At 38.8% G+C, this 15,361-nt stretch overlaps 2 protein-coding genes across 5 annotated transcripts in view; both read right to left on the bottom strand.

The window, feature by feature from the left end:
- The window catches only part of LOC115763842 (mucin-5AC-like), a 76,580-nt gene that overhangs the window by 32,794 nt on the left and 28,425 nt on the right, over nucleotides 1-15,361 (bottom strand). For 3 of the 4 annotated variants that reach the window (XM_030706606.1, XM_030706607.1, XM_030706605.1), the window contains one exon: nucleotides 12,378-12,977. The exons of the other annotated variant lie outside the window; for it this stretch is intronic. In XM_030706606.1, the coding sequence (XP_030562466.1) occupies nucleotides 12,592-12,977 (386 nt within the window). In that variant the 3' untranslated portion in view covers nucleotides 12,378-12,591. Of the gene's footprint in view, nucleotides 1-12,377; nucleotides 12,978-15,361 lie in introns of those variants that run through there. 4 annotated transcript variants of the gene reach the window in all.
- On the bottom strand, nucleotides 6,659-9,956 carry LOC115763753 (mucin-2-like). Its single transcript, XM_030706466.1, has 3 exons — nucleotides 9,891-9,956; nucleotides 7,367-9,828; nucleotides 6,659-7,327 (listed from the first exon to the last, which is right to left on the bottom strand). The coding sequence occupies exons 1-3, from the start codon at nucleotides 9,898-9,900 to the stop codon at nucleotides 6,842-6,844; spliced, it is 2,958 nt and encodes a 985-aa protein (XP_030562326.1). The 5' UTR covers nucleotides 9,901-9,956; the 3' UTR covers nucleotides 6,659-6,841.

The raw sequence follows: 15,361 nt of genomic DNA, 5'->3' as shown, positions 1-15,361 counted from the left end.
TCATTAATTCCACAGTGTGCTTTGGGAGCTCCAACTATGTGGTAGCATCAGCGACTGGGGAGCAGTCATTGGCCAAGTCCCAGGCAAATAAGCTGTGCCATTATCAACGTTCTAATCAACGATGAAGAAGATTATGATATTGATGATGATGACGAGGGGGAATAAGAATTGGACACGACAGGCAAGCTCATGCCAGCTGATGGACTGTGTGTGTATATAAATGAATTACTTCGCATTAAGTATACGCCACAGGGTACGCTAAAGCTAAGCAAGCATGATTTAAGAAATATACTAGAGACTTGTGACTGCTGCTCATTTGCTAGGGAGGGGGCTGAATGTAAAGAGCCCTACTCGGAAAGAGCTTATGGGCTGAATGTCTGGTATGTATGCAGCCGCGGGTGCTTAAGCTCTGCTGCCTGCTGTTCGCTGTGTAAAGCATAGAATATTAATTCCTTAAGTAATTCACAACATTTGTAACTGATGTTTGTTAATGAGCTATGCCCCATTCCAGACACCGCCCATCCCTACCTGACCCTTGAGCTCACTCTGCAAGCTCGTTGACTAACTGCCGAGCATTGGGCGAGGTCAAGGTGGCGCCTCAAGTTGAATTACAGTTGCGTCTGGCTTGCTAAATGCAAGCGCCCGCTCCTCCAGTTTAGCAGAGGGTTTCTGTCTTGGGCAGACACTTAATGAAATAATGATGTAAAAGCCAACTGGCTGTCGTTATGGCACCTTTTTGGCCAATGACGTGGTTTTCATATTCATTAATTCTCCGGCATTTCATTTGAATGCCGCATTTTAATTATTTATTATGCTACAGATTGCTTGCAATATCATTTACTGTTAACACTCATAATTACCCTTAAATAACTTAACTCTTGAGTAACTACGGCATTAGGGAAGCCGCTGTGCAGCCTTCTGGTGGAAGGTGGGATTGGGGTTAACAGTTGAGTTCAAATAAGCAAACATTTTCGTAAAGTTGATGATGCTTTTAAGTCAAATGCGGTGGAACAGAACCTTGAATTTATAATATTAAGGCGCCAGCATGGGTTTTATCAGGTTCAATAAATCTATATTTTACTGTTGAGGGAACAAAATATGAACATCAATATCCAATATTTCTCTTGCAGACTTGGTATTGAATAATACACGCCTTTCGTTATTAACAACACTAACTAACACTAAGCGCAGATCGAGTTTGTTTCCGATAATCGATAACTTACTCGATATCCTGTTTTTTGGGCAATTTTGGTAAATAATAAGATCTAGAGTCACCAAACTTGACATATAGCTTCCAAAATAGAATATATATAGGTATATATATATTTGATATTGGAAGAACAGGGTTCAGGGTATCCCCTAGTCGGGAGCTCTCGACGAGAACCTCTTGTTATTGTTTAACTTATTTATATTGTTATAATTATTACTTCATAATTAGGTATATATATACCAAAACATCTGATAATTTCTGAAGCAGTATGCCTAATGCATAATGATAGCTTGGGGTTTTCGGAAATAAAAAACAGATTTCACGAAATGTATGTTTATGGTTTTCTGTGAGTCTCGTAGAAGCAGTTCACACAAAACTATCGCAGTGACAATTTGAGTGGCAGCTAAACGTGTTTATGGCACTACGAAGGGCTTACAAAATGCAAGTATGGCACAAATGCGACGCTAATCAGCAGACACCTCCCTGCCACTCGCCGATAGCCCAGATACGCGCGCACTAAACCACCAAAGTAGAGAGTTTGTCGCGCGCATACAAAAATGCGGCTAACAAGCGCAAAAGCGGGTTGGGGGTGGCGGTTGGCGGCTGCATGTTAAATAATTTGAAAACACGGCATTTGCGTAATGAAGCATGCGGAAAGCGCAAGACGAAGCTGCTGAGAGCAAGTGAAAAGCGCTCATAAATGCCAGAAGTTATGCAAGTCCTTAACTTTTATGAGCAGTTGGCGGAGGGCCGTGCGGGCTTGCGGGTAAGTGTGTGTGTGTAAATAGACTAAAGGTGCAAGTGGCGTATCGCACATGTTTGTCATGCGAACAGTGTGCAGCGAGTATGTCCCACTGTCTCTCAGTGTCTGCGGTTCAGCTGACACAAATGTGCGAATTCCCTCACCAACATTTTGCAACACAGCAAAAGCAAATAAAAAAAAAAACAAGTAAGAGGTTCTAGTCGGGAGCTACCGACTAGGGAATACCCTGAACCCTTTTATTCCAACACCAAAAGCAGGTTTTTCATTGATGGTTTCGCCAGCTGCCCATTCAATTACGCAATTACATATAACTTTGGTTTTTCATAATCGATCCTAATGAAATTTTCTACAGTATATCTTAGTGTACCATAGAATATTTGTGTATTCTCAATAAGTCAATTGCATTAAAATTGTGGCTTAGATTGGTTGGCATTATAAGTTGGGTTATTAACATGATTTATAGCTCTAGGGTGTTAGCGGGGAGGTGGCGATATGTATAAAATGAAATGATACTTGATATATATATAATATTCTATCAGCAACATATCAAGTTTGGTGACTATAGCTCTTAACACTTACCAAAATTGCTCAAAAAACAGGATGTCGATATCGATTTTTTTATCGATTGCTTGGAAATGGAGTAAGTTATCGATTATCGGAAACAAACTCAATCTGTGCAGGCACTAGGAGCACCTACATCTAAAATTTCTCTAGCTCTTATAGGTTCTGAGATACTTGCGTTCATACATACGGACGGACGAAAGGACGGACGGACGGACAGACAGACGGACATGGCTAGATCGACTCGGCTATTGATGCTGATCAAGAATATATAAACTTTATGGGGTCAGAGATGCTTCCTTCTGCCTGTTACATACATTTGCATTTTGCACAAATACAATATACGCTTTTTAACCATTTTCAATGGGTTCAGGGTAAAAAAAAAACGAGTCACTTGCAGCGTCTGGGCCAAAGACTGGCATTCGCATTCAGTGCGTAATCTTCACCTTTTGCACAGCTTTGCCATGCACTTTTATTGCATGCTTACAGGCGCCCAGCTTCCCGACACTTGCCGCTTGTATCGACAAAAGTTGCGCCTTGAATTTGCCACTTTACGCCACGTAGCTGCCACCAAATCCAAAAACCCAGCCAAGTCAGCTGCCTGCTGCCACACTATGGGCTGTGCCGTTATAAGGCACGATTAAAGCTAAACACAAAGATGAATAGTTAGAGCACACAAAAGAATGTAAGCAAATATGTTTGGTAGTTAACAGAAGGTAGGCTAACATTCCTGGTGCATAACAGAAAGCTTATTTGCATTTTTAATATTTAACAGATATTCCAAACAGAAAGTTGACTACCTTTTCTGCTGCATAACTATGTTATTTAACATTTCTGATGTTGAACATAAGTTTATGTATGCACGTTAACTAACATTTTTGACGTATAACAGAGCACCTGTTAACTTACATGAAACATGAAAAACAAGTTCACAGTAAATTGTGAGCTCTCGTTATATTTATATTTCAGTAAAAATTAAAGCTCTCGAAAAATTGCACATAGAGTGCAAATGTAGCCCATGGTAGCTTGCAGCTGCATCCCGATAAGTAGTTGTAAGCTGCATAATGTATTTACGCAAGCACCGGAAATTGGGTACTACAGGCAGGTGGAGGTGCCAGCAGTTGCCAGTAGTTGAGAGGTAGCTCGTCAGTTTGCAGCCGCTGTGTAAAACGCGAATAGACAAGTGTGATCCCTTGCGGATGTGGATGCGGGCTGTGGGTGCGGGCTGCTACTTGGTTTATGCGCGCATATTTGATGGCATTGTGAATTTCTGTGCGGAATTACAGCTCTTAGCCATATAGCGCTCCCTGCTCAGCTTGAGCATTCATTAATATGGGATACACGTTGGGAAACGGAAAGGGGGGAAGGGGTGAGCAGCTGTATCTGGCTTGGCTGTTATGATGGGCCAGAGGACAAGTAGCGATAGAAATGCAGTCCCTTCGAATGCGCTTAGAGAGTTGCGCTGCAACAAGATTTGCCAATTAAGGTCCGAGCAATTAAAATTGACGTATAAATGTTGTTTGGTTAGTGGTATTATTGAGGAAACAAACGTATTAAAATAGCTGTACAGATAACAATCACTGTTGATAGATTCCGATGTTGTTGATAGAATCGAAGCAGACGCGCATGAATCTGTGTGTATACATGTATACAGTAATTCTTGGAATTTGCGCATGGTGCCCCCATCCAATTGCGCAGTAAAACCTAACTTTGGGTTTTTCTTAACCGATAATGAAATTTTCTATAGTATATCATTGTACCATACAATATTTGTGTATTCTCAAAAAGTTAAATTGTGGCTTAAATTGGTGGGCAATATAAGTAATGATTTACCCATAAAGATAAATGACAAATACATAAGGTAATAGAAATAAAGCATTTAATGTTTAAGTAGTTATTAAATGGAATATCACTATCTTACGCTAGAGATGAGAACAAAGAGAGCGCAGGTTCGCGTCCCTGCTAGTGTATGGATGTGTGTCTTCGATGAAGCAAAAACTCAGTATTAAACAGAAAATGCTGGCTTGTTATTATTAATTATTATGGTATATCCCATTTATCATAAATGTATTTGATTTACTTTAAACTTCAATCGAAAATTGTATAATACTTTAATTTGCAAATTCGCAATAGGCTCTTATATAATAAAGTTAATTTAAAACAAAAATATATTTTATAAAAGATTTTTATTAAATTCCCCTTTTTTGAATTTAGTGTCATTTAGAATAAAGCAGACAACAAATGCAGAACAACTGAGTATTCATGAAAATTGCCAAGGGTATGTACTTACATATAGAGAGCTTTTGCATATACCCAGACATATATGTATATCCCTGCATGTGTTGAAACATATTTGCATACACTCTAATGTATGTTAAATTTCAGTAATTGCGGACCATTTAGTTTTTAATATCAGACAGCAGCAGAGGTAAGCAAAAGTTTTCAACCAAGCCCCTTAATACATCCACCCCATGACAACCATTGTGAAATTTTTGCGGCTCTATGCAAATTAACTTAAAATGTCAACGCTGGAACACACTTTTTTCCTCCGAAACACGTAGTGTTCAGAGCTAAGCTAATGTCAAAAAGGAAAATTCCAACCGAACAGCAAAATGGCTGAAAAATTGTGCATTGAAATGAGTTAGGGGCAGGGTATATGTGTAGACTGAAAAGAAAGTCACAAAAAAAGAAAAATAAGTAAAGGGTTTTAGTCGCAAGCTCCCGACTAGGGGATACCCTAAGCCATCTTCATCCAACGCCAAATGCAAATATGTATACTATTCTAGAAGTTATATGTCAAGGTTGGTGACTCTAGCTCTTATTATTTACCAAAATTGCCCAAAAAACATGATTTTGATATAGATATTTATCGATTACTTGAAAACGGGGTTAGTTATCGATTATCGGAAACAAACTCAATCTGCGCAGGCAATAGGAGGACTTACATCTAAATTGAAAGTCTCTAGCTCTTATAGGTTTTGATATTCTTGCGTTCATACATACCGATGACGGACGGACGGACATGGCTAGATCGACTCGAGTGTTAATGCTGATCAAGAATATATATACTTTGGGGGGTCGGATATACTGCCTTCTGCCTGTGATATACATTTTCATTTGCACAAATAGAATATACCCTTTTTACCCATTTTTAATGGGTTCAGGGTATAAAAGATGGCAACGTCAAACAAATTTTTTCTCTCTCTTTTTTTTAACTGAATTGACTGAAACTCGGTGACAATGTTGTTAACTAGAGTGTGAAAACTATGATTGGCTGTCGAGAGAAAAACACACAGAAGGGGTGTGGCTTTTCAAGACGGCAAGAGGGAACGTGCAACAGACAGCGGCGAGTGATGAGAGGCTGCCCTTGTCGCTGTCAGAATGTGAAGCGGGAGCCCGCCATCGCCAGCAAAGTGCTCTATGATTAATATCGTATTTCCAGTTACTGGGATGACATCCTTTTTACTTTAGGTATGTGCGCGCGCACACACACACACTGACAAATCTGTTGTTGTAACATGCTCACATACATGCATTCAATTTGCAATCGCCTGAGTGAGGCACTGCGCCTATTGGCAGTGAAAAACGGTGCCAAAATGAAAGCAATTATTTTCAAATGCTGACTAATTAGTCGAGCAGCTCAACCAGAAAATCCTTCGTGGGCTTCTCGTTTAGCTCACAATTTCAGTAGGTCAGACAACAACTTTAATCAATCCTGATTCATTAAGTAAAATTTATCATGAATACCTAACGAGTTAGCCAGTTAATATAAGCTATGTTATTTTATCTTTTGAAAACCTTTGATAAGATATACAACCTCTTTAACTATCCGCTATAGAATATTTATATTGTTTGCAAAAACTATTCTATGCATATTATATTAAAAAAAATGTATTTCATTTTTAATATAGTTAATTTGATTAGTCTAAAATTCTTATTATTGGAAATTTTCATAAAACCTTTTTGCGTTTTACAACACTTTTGAGTACTTTATTTTACATTAATTAATCAATATATGCTGTCTTATTTTTTCAAGATGCCAGCTAAAATTTGTCTGCAGACAATAATTTTTCGAAAAATCTAAACTGGTATATTTTAAATAATAGTTTATAAAAGACAATAGGTTTTTACGTTTTTGTAAATGCTGCTTTATTACATTTGATTGATAGAATAGAAAGAAGTAAGAGTTATTTTTTTTTTAAGTGTAGTATATATGTAGTAGAGAGAAAATTTGTCGTTAGGTCAGATGCGATAAGTCCGGGTACAATTGCAGTACTGTGTCCAAGTATTCGAATTCGGAGCATCACTTAGTTGCGGCTGGCTGCACAGTTGGTTACCTCACGGCGGTTGCGACAGACCTTCAGCTCACGATCGAACCATTGGCCGGCCGGGCAGAGCTGATGCCTGGCGCGGTTGTTGCGGCAAACGTAGAAGCGGCGGCAATGTCTGGTGTTTGTGAAGAATGTACCGTCCTCGAGACCCTGGCAGTCGCGGACGGAAGACAGGGCTTCAGCTGAGTTGCTTACGATAGCTTTAACAACCTCTTCAGGCCTATTGGTAGGTTTTTTTGTCGTGCACGGTGTGGTTGTTGTCGTACAGGGTGGTGTTGTTGTAGTGCATGGAGCAACAGTCGTGGTGCAAGGGGGCCTTGTGGACGGGCACGGCTCCTTAGTAGTTGTCTTACAGGCTGTTGTTGTTGTTATGCAAGGTGTTGTCGGTATATGCTTTGTGGTTGTAGTCGTTGTCGTTGTACAAGGAGTCGTTGTTGTTGTTGTTGTCGTTGTTGTTTTTGTTGTTGTAGTGGTTGTAGTCGTTTTTGTGGTCGTTGTTGTTGTTGATGTCGTTGTCGTTGTGCAAGGTGTTGTTGTAGTGGTTGTTGTAGTCGTTGTTGTGGTCGTTGTTGTGGTTGTCGTTGTGGTTGTTGTAGTCGTTGTGCAAGGTGTTGTTGTTGTGGTTGTTGTAGTCGTTGTGGTTGTTGTGGTCGTTGTGGTGGTTGTTGTTGTTGTCGACGTCGTTGTCGTTGTGCAAGGTGTTGTTGTTGTAGTCGTTGTTGTAGTTGTTGTTGTTGTCGACGTCGTTGTCGTTGTGCAAGGTGCTGTTGTAGTTGTTGTTGTGGTCGTTGTTGTCGTCGTTGTTGTGGTCGTTGTTGTTGTCGTCGTCGTCGTTGTCGTTGTTGTTGTGCAAGGAGTTGTCGTTGTTGTCGTGGTCGTCGTTGTTGTGGTCGTCGTTGTTGTGGTCGTTGTTGTTGTTGTCGACGTTGTGGTTGTTGTAGTCGTTGTTGTGGTCGTCGTTGTTGTCGTTGTGCAAGGTGTTGTTGTTGGGGTGGTTGTTGTAGTTGTTGTTGTCGTCGTTGTTGTGGTCGTTGTTGTTGTCGTCGTCGTCGTTGTCGTTGTTGTTGTGCAAGGAGTTGTCGTTGTTGTCGTGGTCGTCGTTGTTGTGGTCGTCGTTGTTGTGGTCGTTGTTGTGGTCGTTGTTGTGGTCGTTGTTGTTGTTGTCGACGTTGTGGTTGTTGTAGTCGTTGTTGTGGTCGTCGTTGTTGTCGTTGTGCAAGGTGTTGTTGTTGTGGTCGTTGCTGTAGTTGTTGTTGTTGTTGTGGTTGTTGTGGTCGTTGTTGTAGTTGTTGTTGTTGTTGTGGTTGTTGTCGTCGTTGTTGTCGACGTCGTTGTGCAAGGTGTTGTTGTGGTTGTTGTGCTCGTTGTTGAAGTTGTTGTTGTTGTCGACGTCGTTGTCGTTGTGCAAGGTGTTGTTGTTGTGGTTGTTGTAGTCGTTGTTGTCGACGTCGTTGTCGTTGTGCAAGGTGTTGTTGTTGTAGTCGTTGTTGTGGTCGTTGTTGTGGTTGTCGTTGTGGTTGTTGTAGTCGTTGTTGTCGTCGTTGTTGTGGTCGTTGTTGTTGTCGTTGTCGTCGTTGTCGTTGTTGTTGTGCAAGGAGTTGTCGTTGTTGTCGTGGTCGTCGTTGTTGTGGTCGTCGTTGTTGTGGTCGTTGTTGTTGTTGTCGACGTTGTGGTTGTTGTAGTCGTTGTTGTGGTTGTTGTTGTCGTCGTCGTTGTTGTCGTTGTGCAAGGTGTTGTTGTTGTGGTTGTTGTGGTCGTTGTTGTAGTTGTTGTTGTTGTTGTGGTCGTTGTTGTAGTTGTTGTTGTTGTTGTGGTTGTTGTGGTCGTTGTTGTAGTTGTTGTTGTTGTTGTGGTTGTTGTCGTCGTTGTTGTCGACGTCGTTGTGCAAGGTGTTGTTGTGGTTGTTGTGCTCGTTGTTGAAGTTGTTGTTGTTGTCGACGTCGTTGTCGTTGTGCAAGGTGTTGTCGTTGTGGTTGTTGTAGTCGTTGTTGTGGTCGTTGTTGTAGATGTTGTTGTCGTAGAGGTTGTTGTAGTCGTTGTTGTCGACGTCGTTGTGCAAGGTGTTGTTGTGGTTGTTGTGCTCGTTGTTGAAGTTGTTGTTGTTGTCGACGTCGTTGTCGTTGTGCAAGGTGTTGTCGTTGTGGTTGTTGTAGTCGTTGTTGTGGTCGTTGTTGTAGATGTTGTTGTCGTAGAGGTTGTTGTAGTCGTTGTTGTCGACGTCGTTGTCGTTGTGCAAGGTGTTGTCGTTGTGGTTGTTGTAGTCGTTGTTGTGGTCGTTGTTGTAGATGTTGTTGTCGTAGAGGTTGTTGTAGTCGTTGTTGTCGACGTCGTTGTCGTTGTGCAAGGTGTTGTCGTTGTGGTTGTTGTAGTCGTTGTTGTGGTCGTTGTTGTAGATGTTGTTGTCGTAGAGGTTGTTGTAGTCGTTGTTGTCGATGTCGTTGTACAAGGTGTTGTGGTTGTTGTGGTCGTTGTTGTAGATGTTGTGGTGGTGGTTGTTGTTGTCGTTGTTGACGATGTGGTTGTGCAAGGAGTTGTAGAAGAAGTTGTGGTCGTGCACGGTGTTGTATCTGCTTGTGGCGGTGAGATGGTTGTTTTTTCACAGGGGGGTATTGTTGGCTTATCACATGGGGGCTTTGGAGTTGTTTCGCAAGGAGCTTTACCACTTGATGCCGCTAAATGCCCTTCGTGATCATGCCCAGAGACTATAGCACTACTGCGATCTCCATTGTGGCATTCCACAAGGCTCGGTAGGTTGCATATTTGGGTCCTGGGATCGAAGTAGAGGCCATGAGCACATTCCCTTCGCAGCGCACGGCCGCGCAGGCAAACATAGAAGCTGGAACAGCTGATGGGATCCGCAAAGGAAAGGCCATTAATGTGCTCCGCACAATCAGGCTTCTGTGCCTCTCCGCTTGCAGCCAGAGCAGAGAGGGTAATCACAAGTGTGAGCAGCAGCAAGTTGTCTGCAAAGGACAACAGAAGCATTTAGTATAGACCCAAATAACCAGCCCAGTCCGCAACTTACAAACTCTCATTGTTGTAGATAGTCCTGTGCGTTACTTTCACCGTTGGGAGTAAAAACTTTTCCACTGTACGACCAAATGCACAACTGCACCGCTTATATAGGGCCCAGTTCCCCACTTATCAACCACAATTACACCAAGAATTGCTCAGCCACTTGACTGCGACACGTCCCTTACACGTGTGTGTGTGTCGGAAGCACGTTGTCGGTATCAAGAATACCATTAGCTTAATTAACCGTCCGACGTTGAAACATTAATATTCTCGATCAGTATCAATAGACGGGAATGTAACGCAACCTCTTGTCTTCTGGACATAAAACTCAATAATGTACACAGTCATGATAGAAATAGCCGACATATAGAGAGATATATGTATATCAGGCTGTAGGCTTTAAAAGAGCAAAGATCTGTTTGAAAAACAGTCGGACAGGGACTAAACAGCTTTCTGACTGCAGTTACAAATCATGTATTCAAAATGTCCTCTCTTAACATAATGCCACATAGTTTGAGCAGCGTTTAAGAACTAAAGAATTAGTTGATAAATATGATCTTATGACTTGGGAACCAAAACTATAATATCGAAGGAACTTATCCCAAAATTATTAAAAGTCTTATACTTTACTTTACTTTTTTGGTTGGCATTTCTTTTTTCCAAAAATCCAATAAAAACCAGGATACAACATTTTGTATTCTGACTTCTACAAAAACCAGCTTCGACAACCACAAATTTTGCAAATGGCTACTCGCCACATAAAAAATACTATTTTTTAGTCAGTTTTGCTATTTGCTGAAACGTTGGCTAAAACAAAAGTATATTTGTTACCAGGCTAAACGTGTGTGTGGTGTGTGTCTGTTTGCGTGGCGTAAGAGCAAGACTTTTCAAACATTTACGTTTTGCATTTGCCATCCCCAAACACTTGTGGTCCGACAAATGAATGAATATTTAACAAGCTTGTGCACAATTCATGAGCACTGTTTGAATATTTTAGTTGACACGTTGAGTTCCAACATACACTCACACCCACGAGTAGCTAAAGTCCTTGTTGTCCTGGGTATCCGCTCATGCGGTTATATTCGAGGCATATGCTTTTGTCTGCTAGCATTTCAATCTACGTATATATAATATACTGGGAATAGATTTGTGACAGCATACATTTTTTCGGCACTGAAAAGAGCAGATACAGGTAGCCAACACTCATACCATGCATAAATAATTGAAATTAATAATAATAATTAAATAATAATAATTAATAATTAGTCGAATAGTTGTGGACAGTACATGAGGTACTCATATATATACTTACATCCATACTTTTGAAAAATACTGAAAAACCCTTAAGCCTTATTATTTAATTTAGGGAAAATGTATTTAATTTAGCTGTTATCACTTATGATAATCGCTTAAAACTTAATGCAAATATATTTATTATATATTTAGTTTATTTTTAAAGCAAACATCAAAATAGAAATTGTCGCAAACATTCGAAACACTTATTACTTATTTTTCAGCATAAGTGACGCTTCAAATTTTTGCAAGTCTATAACACTAACTAAGGTTTGCATGTAGTACCTAATATGTTACTGTTTATTTATTTTAAATTTGTTGTTTATTCTGTCTGCTTCATTTATTTTTAAAGAACGATGTAGCTTACATATCCGATACACACACACATATGTACACAGTTCCTTTGAAGTGATCGTAAATTTTTATAAATATATTTTTTTAATTCTGTATTTATTATTGTTTACATATATGTCAAATTCTACTTTTTTAGTTTTCTTTTAACTAATCCGCATAATATTTTTATATGTACAAATTCATGCTGAGCCAGTTTTAAGTAGAAAGCTATGTTCTCATATGACAGAAGGCTTACGCGAAAGTTATTTTCAAAGGTAAGTACACGGAAGTAAAGGTTGTAGCCGATATTTTCTTTTCAAATACTCCTAGATTTTTTTCCCATAACTGTCATGATATTACCATTTACTATTTATTTATTATTTCTTGCTCAATGCGGCATTTTCTTTTTGTTTTATTGTGCATTATAATTATACACTTTTTTGCAATTTTTTTGTTTTAATACAAATTTCTTTTGTAATTTTATATGTATTATCTTTTAAGTGTATATATTTTCTTTATCGGCAGAAACTAGCCTTCCGCTTTTTGAAAAATCTTACTCTATGTGCTGTTTATTTTATTTCAATTCAGCGTAGCCTTTTATATATAGTATTATAATGGTTCAACCGCAACCCATAACGCATTTCACGCGACTCTGAATCTTAAAGATTTCGAAAAGAAAGTTGGTTCTCACAAAATTTCTTTCTTCAATATATACACAACTCACTAGAGGTTTTAATATAACTGATTTTTTATTACCCAAAGAGGTAGAGATTGAATATGTTAAACGAAAGCAAAAAGATAAAATGTAAAGTATAAGTTAATGAAAATATAAGCATGTATATATTGTAAAGATACACATAAGTATATTTAATATCTGTAAGCAATATGTTGACTTTATGGCAATACATGAGCTCGCTTATGCATTTGTAGTGTATTTACGTTAAAACATACTCGTAGCTACATTTTGCAAATGTATCTCATTGGTTGGACTTAAATTTCTAGGCATATTTCAAGTTTGCAGCGGGTAGCATCCTTGTGTTATTCTGCTTCTTCAGCTGCTGCTGCTGTTGCCGTTGGTTTATTGCTCAAGTTTTATCCTCGGCCACTTTGGTACCACTAATTGAGCTGCTGACGTGGCCACAGCTGCCGCCGTAGTCACCGCCGAGTCCGTGCCTGCGGGCAGTCGTCTGAGTCTGTGCGCAGAGCCTGCGGCTGACAGTTTCGTCTGCTGTTGTGGTGCATGTTGTCCTTGTTGGCGATTTTGGCCCCTGGAGCGCTGTTGCAGGGTGTTTGTTGAATTGGTTATAGCCATGATTGCTGCAGCTTGCCACATTTCTGGCGGACATAAATTTAATAATCCACAAAAGTGTCAAAATCGTTGAAATGTTCCGCCACGGCAAATAGCCCGGACACCCAATTAGCGTATTCCAGCTGATGCTGCCTGACTTAATGGCCGATGCGGAGTATTCACCTGACCATTAGAAAGAAACAGGTTACGTTTGTTTTGGCTTCTGGTTAACAATAGCTTGTTATTCTAATTTCAATTGCAATTGCATTCGCACCCGTTTTACGAAAATAAATGCACAAGCTGAAAGCTAAAAATCCACTTTAGGCCCCCAAATACATTCAATTTCAACTCAAATTTGTTGTAAAACAATTTGTGCAATTTACAAAAGTTTGTAAAAGTGTGCGAATATGTGTGTGCGTAACAAGTCCGTTGAATAAATAGAGGCATATTGTAATTAAATATTTCTATGCCGAAATTGAACAACAAACAGTAAAGCCGAGAAGGGTAAACAGAAGAGCGCATAAATTAACTGATATTTGAGTATCGTTGTATGGTATTTTATGTTGTATGAGGCACAGGCGTGAAATGTGCACAAGATAAATATTTGAAATTAAATTAACAATGTCAAAATAAAATAGTTGTATAAAATCAAATAAAGTGCACTAAAATAAAGGCTGACTAAATTTAATTATAAAGCAGCAAGTTTCAAATGCAACGAAATGATATTTTTGCTTATGCTAAAACAAAAATTACAATTTATGGTAAATTAAAAGTTAAGTAAAGTGGCTTAACTAAGCTATAACAAAACTATAACTAATCTTAACAAAAGAAGAAAAGTATTTACTTTAAAAAATGATTTGGTAGTAGGCAATGATGGTATTTGCATGCATAAGATACCAAATAAAATGTATATTAAGTCTAAATACCACAAGCTATATACACTTGTATTTAATTAAAATTATGTATAAAATTCCAAATTTGACTAATCATCAAAAATTTGAATATTCGCGTGCTGCATAGTAAATTCTGTTTTGCATTTCATTTTATCATTTTTCCACTCGGTCAACCTATTGCAAAAATATCCCAAGCTAATTTATGTAAAATAATTAAGTATAGCTAAATGTTTTGACCCCAAGCAGGACATGTCGGATATATATATAATAAATACTATGTATAGGCAACTTAATGTATAGGAGGAGAATCGTTTATTTATACACATTTTATATACATATAATACCCTGAATCCATTAAAAATGGGTATAAGGGTATATTGTATTTGTGCAAAATCCAAATGTATGTAACAGGCAGAAGGAAGCATCTCCGACCCCATAAAGTATATATATTCATGATCAGCACCAATAGCCGAGTCGATCTAGCCATGTCCGTCTGTCTGTCCGTCCGTCCTTCCGTCCGTCCGTCCTTCCGTCCAGAACCAGAACCTATAAGAGCTAGAGACTTGAAATTTTAGATGTAGATGCTCCTAGTGCCTGCGCAGATCGAGTTTGTTTCCGGTAATCGATAAATTACTCCGTTTCCAAGCAATCGATAAAAATCGATATCGATATCCCGTTTTTTGGGTAATTTTGGTAAATAATAAGAGCTAGAGTCACCAAACTTGACATATAGCTTCTAAAATAGAATATATATATGTATTTGATGTTGAAAGAAGAGGGTTCAGGGTATCCCCTAGTCGGGAGCTCCCGACTAGAACCTCTTACTTGTTTTTTTGTATATATTGGCATATGGATATTCTATATGTGGCTAGGCGTGAAGTATATAAATTTGACCACAATATGGCGGCTGCACGCCCTATTCAAGAGTGTGCATGCGTGTGTGCAATAAATGAGAAAACGTGCCAATAAAAAATGGGAAAATGCAGCACATAAATAAATGATAATATCATTAAGTTATTAATAATCATTTGTCATGATTGTAGTTGTTGCCTTTTTGTTTTCATATTTTGCAGCAATTTTGCAGCCGCCATCAGCGAGTTGTTCAGCAGCAACAACAACAACAGAAACCTTTTACAATATCATCAACAGTAGCACCACACAATGACATTAACTTTATTAACCCTTTGGCGCTCATGTAAAAATGCATGTTAAAATATTGAATTTCAAAAAGAAGTCGAAAAACCTGCGCTTTTGTTTTTTTTTTTGTTGCTATTAATATGCACACACTTGCTCTCCCACACAAACTAACCCCCCACCCACACACACACACCAAAAATCTCCTCCGGCCTAGTGTTTCCGTGATTTTCATTATCCGACTTTAACATGTTTTACTCATTTGTTCGGCTTAAAAGTGCTGCGGACAGCATTTTATCTGCACCAATTAGTCGAATATTAAAAATACATAAATTGTATGCAATATTTGTTTTCTTGTTTTTCCATTTTTCAGATTTTTATATTTTTTTACTGTATGTTTGTGGGGTATTGTAAAAATGTAATCAATAAATGTGAATGTACAAAATGCCTTCGAATCACCACATTTTTTCTTCTGTATTTAACACTTTTTATACAGTTAATTAGAGGTCTATTTTGATATATTTAGTCAGTCTACGGGCA

The sequence above is a fragment of the Drosophila novamexicana genome, unplaced genomic scaffold (assembly GCF_003285875.2).
Source record: "Drosophila novamexicana strain 15010-1031.04,08,12 unplaced genomic scaffold, DnovRS2.1 tig00000770-arrow-pilon, whole genome shotgun sequence".
Classification (NCBI taxonomy): Eukaryota; Metazoa; Arthropoda; class Insecta; order Diptera; family Drosophilidae; genus Drosophila; species Drosophila novamexicana.
The sequence above is the reverse complement of the archived record's forward strand: the minus strand, read 5'-3'. Positions and strand labels throughout refer to the sequence as shown.

Coding starts and splice junctions, on each gene's coding strand:
- LOC115763753 (XM_030706466.1), bottom strand. Junction 7,328..7,366: donor CAACGACAACGACATCAACA/ACAACAACGACC, acceptor ACCACTACAACA/ACAAAAACAACAACGACAAC.